This window comes from Pleuronectes platessa, chromosome 6 (assembly GCF_947347685.1).
Source record: "Pleuronectes platessa chromosome 6, fPlePla1.1, whole genome shotgun sequence".
Classification (NCBI taxonomy): Eukaryota; Metazoa; Chordata; class Actinopteri; order Pleuronectiformes; family Pleuronectidae; genus Pleuronectes; species Pleuronectes platessa.
In genome coordinates this window covers 3,837,634-3,849,715 of record NC_070631.1, presented here as the reverse complement: position 1 = coordinate 3,849,715, position 12,082 = coordinate 3,837,634, and the positions used below count along the sequence as shown (strand labels likewise).

At 46.8% G+C, this 12,082-nt stretch overlaps 1 protein-coding gene across 1 annotated transcript in view; it reads left to right on the top strand.

Moving 5' to 3' along the window:
* plxna2 (plexin A2) overlaps positions 1–12,082 on the top strand; it is a 141,256-nt gene that overhangs the window by 112,958 nt on the left and 16,216 nt on the right. The window contains 5 exon segments of the mRNA XM_053423986.1: positions 3,665–3,904; positions 4,166–4,309; positions 4,631–4,865; positions 6,458–6,600; positions 7,678–7,946. Of these exon segments, the coding sequence (XP_053279961.1) occupies positions 3,665–3,904; positions 4,166–4,309; positions 4,631–4,865; positions 6,458–6,600; positions 7,678–7,946 (1,031 nt within the window).

Sequence of the window (12,082 nt, the reverse complement as noted above, 5' to 3'; positions counted from 1 at the left end):
CCTGGAGCCAATCACGGGGTGAGAGGCGGGGTTCACCCTGGACGAGTCCTCAGCCTATCACATGGCTTTACATGTAAGATGCTTTTCCGACAATCGCCGGAGTTTCTCCTGTCGTCTATCTATCTCGTAAAAAACACAGAATCATTTTCAGAGTGAGCCAAAGGGAGAGCACATCAGGAGGTTATGAATATGATATGAATATCTCAGGATGAATAGGACACTGATGAAGATGTCGGTTTGGAAAGATAACAAGATGCAAGAGCTTTTTGGGGATAAGAGCCTGAACGCCTCTGAGGTCTTCATCTTGTTGGCGTCTGGGCGGAGAACGTCCTGCTGAGTTCTTCATATGTGAAAGAGAAACTTCTGAACAAACTCTGGAGTGTTTTAAGTTGTTTTATATTATCATTCATTGGTTGGAAGCTGGAGCATCTGGAGGAAAACCCTCTCAGACATGGGGATCAGAGATGGAATGATAATGTGGACTCGAAACTGACTTACGTGTTCAGACTGTACACGTGTCTCGGTGTCATACATGTTATCACGGTAGTATCATGATGAGAGGCCCATTTCAATCACCTGGCTGTTTCCTCTCTGACCTCTCTGTCACGGAGTCAAAAGACGAACAGGGACTCGTTAAATTAATGCACGGAGCTGAGAATCAGTCAGGGCAGAGCAAATATCTTTTAAAAAAGTAAGATACTGGATTTGCACCGGCTTAAATACCACACAGACCTCGTGTGGACAGATTTAATGTTAATGCCAGTGTTAGCAGTTGGTTGGAATGACGGGCAGGAAGAGAAAATAGAGAGAGTGTGGAATAAAACAAAAGAACAGCCGGAGCCGGTGACTAGCTATCGTACGTTAGCCTCCAGGTGACCTTTGGCTCAGTGACCCCTCCTCCCATTTCTCCTACGCACATCTCCACAGCCAGGCCATCCTCTCTCTCTCTCTCTCTCTCTCTCTCTCTCTCTCTCTCTCTCTCTCTCTCTCTCTCTCTCTCCCTCCCCTACCCTGGCCAGAGACCTTTGAATGGTTGAGTGGGCTGCAGCGAGCACAGTAGATCGTGGTAATGAATTCCGCCAGAGGGGCTGGAGTGTTACTACCTTTAAAAACACCCTGGTTCCATCCAGCGCCGGGGAAGAGAAAGACAGATGAGGCCAAGATTCCAATTATTTTCTCTGTCTGTTGACCTCAGTTCACTTTATCACTGCTGAACAATGTGCTGCCTCCCTCTCCACATGCCCTAAAGGAAAGGATGTGCTATTGTATACTCTGCAGTTGGCAATGCACAGAGCAATGCTTTTATTGTGATGCGCTTAGATATAAAAGAAAGAAATGAATAATGTTGTTTGGAGTCCGTGGCGTGTTAGCTGCGTATCGTGCCTTTCTGCTTAGCTGGAGGAAATAATCAAAATCGAGTTAATCCTGATAAATCCTTCAGTAGAATGACCTATGGAGTAATAAACAACGACCTATAAGACATTTATTTAAAGGCAGAAGTCATGTAAAAGGTATCATTCGCCATCTTTGGCTCCACCCACAGAGGAACCCCCAACAAAAATAGCTTTAAGAGAGAAAGTGAGAGCAGTGTAGGAGAAACAAATAAAAAAACACCACCACCACCACACAGTATCCATTTCAGGCAGAGCAGATGGTAGTCAGAACTGTACTCGACTTGCAAATGCCTGGCTGTTCCGACGTGACGGTCATGAAGCTGCCGGAGCATCTGGGTTCTGTCACGCTGCCGGCAGGGAGAGAGCAGCCCTCAGCCGGAGGACTCGCATCGGGCACCAGACCTTTTAGCTTCTCGTGCACCGATCAGAGGAGTGGATTCAGATCGGATGTGTTCCTACATGTTGTGTCAACGTCGTGGGAAACGAAAAAAACATTATTCATTCCTTCATTAATCATTTAGTGTCCTCTCTACGCAGCAGCGAGTAAACTGTGAACAACAATCTGATTGAGTGTTTCTTTACTGGTTACTGAGTATGTTTGGGGCTTTTGAATTTTAGAACAGCGCTGCTTCAGATTTCATTAGTCACTCCTGTGCCGCCTGGTAAAGCCCCCTGTGAAATCAGGTGGAAACTCGCTTCTTGCAACTTTGTAACAGTGGTTAATGTGATTTCACCCGAACTGAACTCGGTGAAAGTGTGTCAGGAGTCCTACCTGGCTGTGAATTTGCTGCTATATATATATAAAGATATATTTAGTTATACAACATATCTAAAAAAATATAGTTTGTTGCATTTATTAAATTATGGAATGACGAGGAGAAGAGGAGAGCAAAACACATTGGCATGTGTAGGCCTCCTTTGAAATAAATAACTATGCTTTTTGTGCTTGCTCTGGAATTGTCTTTCAACATAAAATTTGTTGTTGTTTGCTAATTCCTCGCCACACATCAAGCATACAGGTAAACCAGTATCGTTGTCGGTGAAACCAAATTAATCTGTCCATGCTGAATTCAACTTTCTATTTTCCTCCCAGACTTTTCTTTTTTGGGGATTTATCCCTGGTTAGTTTACTGAGGCCGGGGGTCAGAAACTCTAGATTAGCGACCTGCAGGGAAGAGCTCCGGGCCGTAGATGTAATAGGATGTGACGCATATTTAAAAAATAGGTGAGAGCAGGTCAGACTGGAGGCGGACACAGAAACTGAAGCTGGATATGCCGTCGGTGCTCGGGCCCTAAATAGATAAATTGCAGCTTAAAATCATAAACACATTACATTAATTTATTTTCACCTTAAGGTCTTGAAAACACACAAACACCTCACAATATATATCCAAGAGTAAAGTAAATAAAGAGACCAGTCCCTCCGTCCAGCTCCACCGTCACACTCGCCTCGCACCATGCTGGCAAAACACAAATTGGTGCATTCGGCACAAAATGAGTTTGCATCGATCTCCCCCGGCTTCCTCCGCAGCCGCAGACCAACAGGTAGGAGGTGTGGTCGTCTGCGGCGCTCTGCAGCTTTGATGATGTTTACCTCTAATTAAGTTTCCTCCCCAGAGAGAGAGAGAGAGAGAGAGAGAGAGAGCTGGGAGGGAGTGAGAGGAGATATAAACCTCTCTGAGCAGAGTGCTGTGCAGCGATCAATCCTTACCCCCCCCCCCCCCCCCCCCCCCACTTCCCTCCAGAGCTGGACTGTGGAGGATGGATGGAAGACCGGTCTCTCATCTGGGGAAACTGGAGAGGAGTAATAAAAGAGCCATAGCTCAATCGCTACCTGAGGAAACAGAGGAGCGATGCCTCCATCCTCCGTCTCCTCCAGTGTTTTCCAGTGAAGCCTCCGCAGCGATTTACTCTAGTAGAGAGTTCCTCCCCCAATAAAGAGGCCAATAACAATAATGACAGACAATGAGGATTCTTTTAACTCCAGTTATTACGCGGGTGAGCTCCCTGCAGAGTTCATGATGTTCCCAGTGAGTTTCAGTTTAAATCCCACTTGAACAAAGGGCTTTATAATGGATCAGCTGGAAACTTGGGGTTGTTGTGCAAAAAGAAAACTGTCTGAGCCTTTTCCTGGACGACAGAACCACATGTTCCAGGGACTCGGGCCGACACTGCATGATCTGTCTAGTGTTTGTGTGAAACTCGTCTACGTCAGTGTCTCACAAAGGTGAATTTTACTAACACAACTTCCTTCGTTGGTTCTCCTTTAGGTGTGTAAGGTATTGAACGCCACGAGCATGAGCTGCCTGGCCCCGTCCCTGACCACAGACCACCTCCCGGGTCTGGAGACGGTGAAGCACGCCGACGAGTTCGGCTTCATCTTCAACAACGTCCAGGCGCTGCTGGTGTACAACAACACCAACCTCCTCTACTACCCCAACCCCTACTTCGAGCCGCTCAGCTCCTCGGGAGTCTTGGATCAGAAACCCGGCTCCCCTATCATTCTCAAGGTAAAGTCCACTGAGGCCAGACCGTCCAGATAACACCATGTACCCATAAACCAACATGGCACTAAAGTCTCTTCACCTTCAGCTGCAACAAAATAAAAAATGGTATTGGCACTCAATACAGTGTCACAACGTTAGGGGTACATCCTATCATATCACAGTGTATTCCGGTGACATATTAGCTTCAGGGTTTTTTCTAGAATTGTGGGATTTGTGTCTTCCTCCTAATTTCACACCCGTCTGTCCATCCCCACGTGCTCACAGGGCAGAAACCTGGTTCCCCAAGCACCGGGAGGGGTGAAGCTCAACTACACGGTGCTGATTGGAGAGACTCCCTGCTCGGTCACCGTGTCTGAGAGCCAGCTGCTGTGTGAGCCGCCCAACCTCACCGGGCAATACAAAGTCATGGTGAGTACATGTGTGTGTCTTCGTTAGCCTCCAGTTGCATAAACTTCTCAGTCATCCCCGGGGCGTTTCGATTTACTCTTCATAATAGTTGTGGCCTTTAAATGATAGTTTGCAATGATTCATCATGCTACAGGAACAGACAATATTTACCTCTGTTTTCATAAGACTTTGCTGTGTATCAATTATCATTTGAATGATCTTGAAACCACTAATTTAAATTATGCGTCTAACCTTTTGTGTTTTAGGATTTTTCTAGAGTCTGTGCAGGAAGGTGTGCTCGTAGATGAGTTGTGATTAAGCGTGTTTGTTTTCCTCTCACAGGTTCAAGTAGGTGGTCTCCACGTTTCCCCCGGCGCGGTCAACATCATGTCCGACAGCCTGCTCACCCTCCCGGCCATCGTCAGCATCGCCGCCGGCGGAGGCCTCCTCCTCATCATCGTCATCCTCGTCCTCATCGCCTACAAGCGGAAGTCGCGTGAGAACGACCTCACCCTGAAGCGCCTGCAGATGCAGATGGACAACCTGGAGTCTCGGGTCGCTCTGGAGTGCAAAGAAGGTGAGAACTGCAGAGTCAGCGCAGTTTCCCACTCACTGCAGAGCGAGAGGGAAACTGTTTTCACTGGGGATGATTACTGGTCTGTTTCGCTTGGAATCTACATTTACTCACAGTAATATCCGAGGCTGCTCTCTGAATGCATTCCTCTCGTACAGGCTGCAATCATTTAAAAGAGAAAAGATAAAGTGTATCTGTGCATATAGTACAGTAAGGAAATTACTGGTTGTCTGTGTTGGATGAATAATTCAGTGGAAATATCTCTAGATCTGGGGCAGTGAGTCATCCGGCCTTTTATTCCACGACACTCAGATCCGGTCCGTTAGCCCCGTGTGTGACCTGTGTGGTCACGTAGCAAATTCTGGCAGTTCATCCTGCTTTCTAGTTTTCATGCTGCACACACAGAATTGCACACAAGCTGATGCATGAATACCGAGTTTCTCGTTAGAGAAAAGCAACTCTCCTCCCGGCGAGAGGAACATTATGTTTAATACATTTTATTCATGTTTTAACTGGAAGGATAATTCCACGTTTATGTTTTTTTAGGAGATGTGTGTTTCCGTTCTTCTGTAATTGTGTGTTTTCTGTGTGAAGCTGTGTTTTAGCCACTGCAACACACTTTGAAACAGCTGTGTGTTGCAGGGACACCAGATAACCTCAGGCCGACCTGCAAACAGCGGTTCAACCACACAACAAGCTCTGTGGTTCAAACCTTCAGATCTACACGAGTTCTCTCAAATAAACACAACCAATTGGCCCCTGATGTCATCATGGGGGTCATTAACTCCAATCAATGAGACGCTTTATATTCAACCTCGTTCAGGATGTTTCATCATCCAGAGAGGACCTTATTACTCATCCCCTCCAGCTACCCCTGAGTCGCTCATCCACTTTTATTAAGCAGAGGAGAAAACAGCCTATTGCAGCAAACTTCCTGAGCGGTTGAGTGACAGACGGTTACAGAGAGAGACAGAGGAGGAAAACAGGGGGAGTCAGTCCTACACAGGAGAAAGATGGAAAAGGAGAAGATCCATGTTTTAACCATCAGCAGTGACCAGGAGTGTGCTGCCCTGGGGGGGGAGGGAGGGGAGTTTTTTTTTAGGAGGGTGTTATGGGGACCACCGCTGCTCCTGTGATAGGCTGGGGGGGGGGGCTCCCCAAGGCCAGCAAGGCAGAGCAACTGAGCCGTGAGCCCGAACACGAGCCCGGCAGGATGGAGCCAATTAACCAGTGCTCACCTGGAGCCTCACGCTGGGTCCACACACACTCCTCTGGGCCTCGGCTCCAGATAATTCACTGGTCGGTAGATAAAAATGAGTGAAAAGGGGCTGTGCATGTGTGTGTGTGTGTGTGTTGTGTATGAGGAAGAGCAGGCTTTGTGTGTTTTTTTTAGGGGAGAGATGTGAAACATGGAGTTTCTCTGACATCTTGAGCTCTAGCTGTCGACTTCATTATAACAGCAGTGAAGACCGTGAAGATAAGAAGGCTGCTTCACATTCGGTCCTCTGGGATTAGAGAAGAGTTTTTTATATATATGTGCTGTATGTCTCAAGTATAAACGGATCTGTTGTCTTTGTTTTTTCTTTTCCTCTCAGCTTTCGCCGAGTTGCAGACGGACATCAACGAGCTGACCAGCGACCTGGACCGAGCTGGAATCCCCCATCTGGACTACAGGACGTACGCCATGAGGGTCCTCTTCCCCGGCATCGAGGATCATCCCGTCCTCAGAGAACTGGAGGTAGTGAGAGACAGAGACCAGGAGAGAGGGAGAGACAGGGGGGGAGGACGAATCGGAAGGAAGATGAATGAGACACACATTGGCAGCAAATGCATTAAGAAAGGGCAAGAGAAAGTCAAACTGAGTTAAAAGAAGAAGGAGTGGTTGTGTGTTTGTCTTCACCTGCCGCCCACAGCGGAACCTTCGATAAGCAGTAAAGTGCTTGCGGGGGAAATGATTGCACTTATCCTTTCCACCCTCGGGTCCCACACACATGCACACAGATAGACGATCATGCTGGGCAACACATGCATGTAAATCTCACCTGCAGGCTCGCTCATGGGAAACAGGGTCCAGGCACATGGCTATTTCATCCATCAGTGCCTCAGCGGTATGAGAGTGATGAATTGAATAATTCCCAGTCTTCAGTCCCATCATCGGAGGTCTGGAATCGTGGTGATAGAGGCCCAGCTCTCTATTTGTAGATTGTGTGTGAGGCAGGGTGGGATGCAGATCAGACTGTCCCTGTAAAGGCTGCTGCACACTAGAGGATGATCGCACCGATTTCAGACTAATGCGCCTAAAAGTTGTCTCCCACTTCCACAGAGATGTTCAGGAAGTTACAGAAGCGAGACATTCTGAGTTTGACAAGTTTTCATATCAAATAAGGTCAAGTCGAGTAATTTCTCACATTTCCCCGGGGCTCTTCAGTAGCAGGATGCAACGCCCTCTGTCCTCGAACCCTGGATGAGATACCCAAACTTTTTTAGGGGGTAAAAAGTAAAAGAAAGTGAGTTTCCTCACTCAGGGATTGTCTTACACTGCAAAGTAATTTGACATGTGACTTAGAAGTGAAATGGCAGCTAACTCGGGCTACAATGCTTTCTAACAGACCTGGGTCAATAATTGATTAAGATCCTCTCGGTTACCCTCCATGAGTGGGACCTGAAACATGACCGAGGGTTCTGGTCCCTTTTGGAAAAATCTTTATTTGGTGTGAGACAAGGTCAGGATGGAAGCTGAGGAACAACAATTGTCAGAAAGTCTGAGTGCTGGAGGATGTTCAGCCCTAACATGTCTCCCCCCTCGTCCTTCCAGGTGTCGGGTAACGGCCAGCAGAACGTGGAGAAGGCCTTGAAGCTGTTCGGCCAGCTCATCAACAACAAGCTGTTCCTGCTCACCTTCATCCGCACGCTGGAAATGCAGCGTTCCTTTTCCATGAGGGACCGAGGCAACGTGGCCTCCCTCATCATGACGGCCCTGCAGGGGCGGCTGGAGTACGCCACCGACGTCCTGAAGCACCTGCTGTCGGACCTCATCGACCGCAACCTGGAGAGCAAGAACCACCCCAAGCTGCTGCTGCGGAGGTAACACCCCCCCCCCCCCCCCCCTGTCGAGACACAGCGGGACCATTGTGTCCTCTAGCGAAATGATGGTTTGGGAGTTTCCTGCTTGCGTTTTAAAGTAATTTATCCAAACTGTTAATTAAACTCTGTGAATTAGATTTGAAGTGAATATCATCCCCTGAAAGCTTCCAACAAAATCAACAAAGAAAAGCCTATTAATGCATTGGTTAATAATTTAATACAGACAACAGGAACATTTTAAATAATCAAATTAAAAAAGGATTTACATAAACTAATAAAAACAAAAGCCTCTTTAAAATTATACATGTTCATTAAGAGGAATTTGCCTTAATCCTCAGGAAACACTGTGATTTAGTTTCAGCGGTTTGATTTGATTAAAAGAAGAAGAAGAAGAATATTTCACTGTATATTTGTGGATATGTGATCTCGTGCCCTGAGGGATATTTATGGAGATATTAAAAACACATCTCTCATTTAAATACATATCTAGGCAGAGGGATGAGGAGTGATTTTTCGAGCTGTATGTTCTTGGTTCTTTCTCTTGTGGGTGGATGTGTTCTGATTCTCTCCTGCTCCGCCCTGCACACACTTCTCAGAACTAAGGCTTGTAATGAGCGCCACGGCAAAATCTACAGTCGGCTGAGATAAACGCCGCTCGCCCTCTCCACGTCGGGAGGAACATCTGAATCCATCGTCTGTCGCTTCCCCCCCCCCCTCCCCCCCGCTCTCTCTCTCTCATTGCCGATGTCAGTCTCACTTATCCTCCAGGCTCAGGCACCTTATGAAACATTCAGAGGTCGGTTTGACTTAACTTTCTCTTTTTTTTTTTCTCTCCCTCCGTCTCTGTGTCTCCAGTGAACATTGTTTTCCCGGGGAGTTGGGATAATGTGTTAAAACTTTAAACACCTGCTAAGTCCCGGCCCGGGGTTTTCCTCGGCTGCCGCGGGTTGAAAGGGAAAAACAGAACGTACAAAGCGCGGTCACCGTGAACAGGAGCTCTGAAAGCCTCACTCTCTCTTTTTGATTATGTTTACATGACTAATAAGCAGATTCAGTGAGAGCAGGCGGCTGCTACACTTTACACTTTCAAAAAACAACACCTTTCTTTCTGATGTTAATGTTCCCTCAGTGTCTGAAAAAAAGACGCATTAATAGTCTCAGGGTAAACAACAACAGACAGAGGCAGACAGAGCTGGAGGTGGACAGACAGAGAAGTGGACTGAGGTGACACAGCCTCACCAGGACCTGGATTCATTATTACTTATTAGGAACCTCGTCCCGTGATCCCGGGTACAGGGCTAAATGTCCGATTTCTATTTATACATTTCACTCTTCCCTTTTCCGAGGAGTTCAAGGGATTATAGATTGGACATGGCGCTTTGCCGTTGTCGTCTTCCTCATCGTCTATTCCGAGAAACAAGCCGAGCCGACCAGCTGACTCACACATGTGCACACGTCTGTGATGATAGTCAAATTGAGCATGTCTCTAAGCTGTAATTGTGTTTGTGCAGGGCGCAGAGCGGGGCGGCCGCTTTGTCGCCATGTACCCGCTCAGTTGTCTTCTCTATTGGCTCACCTCAGTCTAATATCTCATTGAATAGCCAATAGAAACGCTTGCTGTTATGTTGGCTGAGAACCCCCTCTGTTTTCGGGTGTTAATGAATACTGCTTACAATGAGCAGGTTAGCAGATCCCTGAGCTTTTTGTTTGATGATGTCCAAATGTGTCTGTTTATGGCCCAGCATCCAGCTGGTTCACTTAATAAAAGCTGTGCTGGATACACTGGGATCCAGTGACCTCTGAGTAGATAAGTAGAAGCAGCGGTCACTCTCACTGTTGTTCTGGATGAATTATTGGTGAGCTTACAGTCCCCGGGCAAAGTTTACATGGCTGCAGGAGAGAGCCAACATACATCAAGGTCCTCCGGGTCACCCAACCTACTTCCTGTCCTCATTTATATTACAGTGGGAAGAGCGTGTCCCAGCAAAGAGCTTCGCCGTCTCCCCGGCTGTTTGAATGAATGATTCTCTCTAGAGGGGAACACCTCCTAGAGCGGCAGCATCCTCGACCCTCGAAGAGGAAAACCACACTCGCACGAGCATTACAGTCAAAGATACAGAATTAGTTCCATCTGTCATGGTGCCGTAGCATGTTATCCTCACGCTCCCTGCGCGGCACGTTAAAGTCATCAATGTTTAATGTGTACGATCCAAATGGCTGTTTGGTAAAGGATAGTCCACATTCTGCACAAAAGATAGAGAGGTAGATAATACGCATGGATGGAAAAATCACTATATATCTGCCCAAGACACATGGGATCTGTAGCTGTTCTCACAGTAGTGTTAAGAGTATATTTGTTTGGTACAGTTTTGAGTATTTACAAAAGTAAATGAGTTGGTATTCGTAAGGGTTAAAGTACCAGTGTGTAGGATTTAGTGGCATCTAGTGGTGAGGTTGCAGATGGCAACCGACTGAATACACCCTCGCCTTGCCCCTACCTCTAGGTGTGGAGAGGAATCTACATGAAGACAGGAATGGTCATCTCTAGATCCAGTACTTGGTTTGTCCTCTCCAGGCTACTGTAGAAACATGGAGGCTCAACATGGACGCCTCTGTGCAAGAGGACCTGCTCTGGATGTAGATATAATAATATAATGATTTTGGTTGTTTTATGGTATGAAACATAGAGAATATTATCTAATATCTAATGTACACTACAAACAACTCAACCGCCCCTGCCATGAAATCTCTACACTGTACCTTTAAATCATTCCTGTATGCAGCAGCGTGTGTGTGTCTGTGCTATATATTTTTAAGTGTGTATACGAGAGTATAGATGCATATGGAAGTTATGGTTCTTCCAGCAAAGTCCCCTTAATTATTGATCCCAGTTCCTGCGGTGAGTTCCAGTGACAAGATGAAGAACCATCACTAACCACCAGTGCAGAGGGAGGGGGGAAGACAGGAGGGAGGACGAGTGTGTGGGGGGGGGGAAATGAAGGGAAACATTGAGTATGTGAGTCGGAGTGGGATTCAGCGATTGGAGCTGCAGCCAAACAACCAGTAAACATATTAATCTGGCAAATTAGTCGGCGGCTGTGGAGGCTTTCCACCGAGAGATGTTCAGGTTCCGTGGGCAGAACATTAACGACGTGTGAACTTCTCCTGATTAACGCTCGGGCTCCGCCTCCTGCTCAGAAGCTCTGTCTGCCGCCAACACACCTTCCCCTCTGTATTCCTCTCTCTCTCTCTCTCTCTCTCTCTCTCTCTCTCTCTCTCTCTCTCTCTCTCTCTCTCTCACGGCAGATTTATCTCCTGATAGAAGTTATTTTCATATTTTACTGTTAAATTGCTGATGTGCTATCTATCTATACTTTATTGAGACTGATAATATTAGATTAACTTATTTCACTCACACTGAGTCCGAAAAAAATATAGATGATGCCCGAATAATTTCAGATTTTGGATAAAGAAAACTGTGAGTCATGAGTTTTCAGGGTAAAAGGTGGACTCGTTAAAATTGCTGTTAAAACAACATCCCTCTTCTTGGCTCCTGTTGAGCGTGGGCCAGGATCTGATGGGAACATTGGCCGACAGTAGATTCCCACACGCGGCGCCTAATATGTTTACAGTCGGGAGAAAGTTTCCATCCATTTGAATTTCAGCTCCTCTCCTGAAAAGAAGTGGAACTGGGCTGGAGTGGTGGATCCTAGAATGAGGAAAAAAGACTGATCGCATGCAAAAGATTGAAGACGATGGAAAACAAATCGATGGAACTTATTTGAGGAAGCTGGTCGACTGAGAACACGACGCACACAGTGGGCTCGTGTCATTGGCTGAGAGTAATAGTGGGCAGGTTGTGTTTGAATGCCAGAGGACAGTTTGTGTGTGTGTGTTACGCTTCTGCTAAGTGCTGGATCCCATTTGAACCATCCGTCATGCAAAGTCAAGACAAATCTGAGCGTTTGCCTCCATGTGGCAAAGATATGATATCACCCTAACCCCCCCCCCCCCCCACACACCTTTGTATCTAAAGATGTGAGACGCTCTCTTTCTCTCGGTGTGGAGAAGATCGTTGCTCGCAGACACTAACATTCCCCTTGAAGCTTTTCTGAGCGCTCTGACAATGTGTTTGA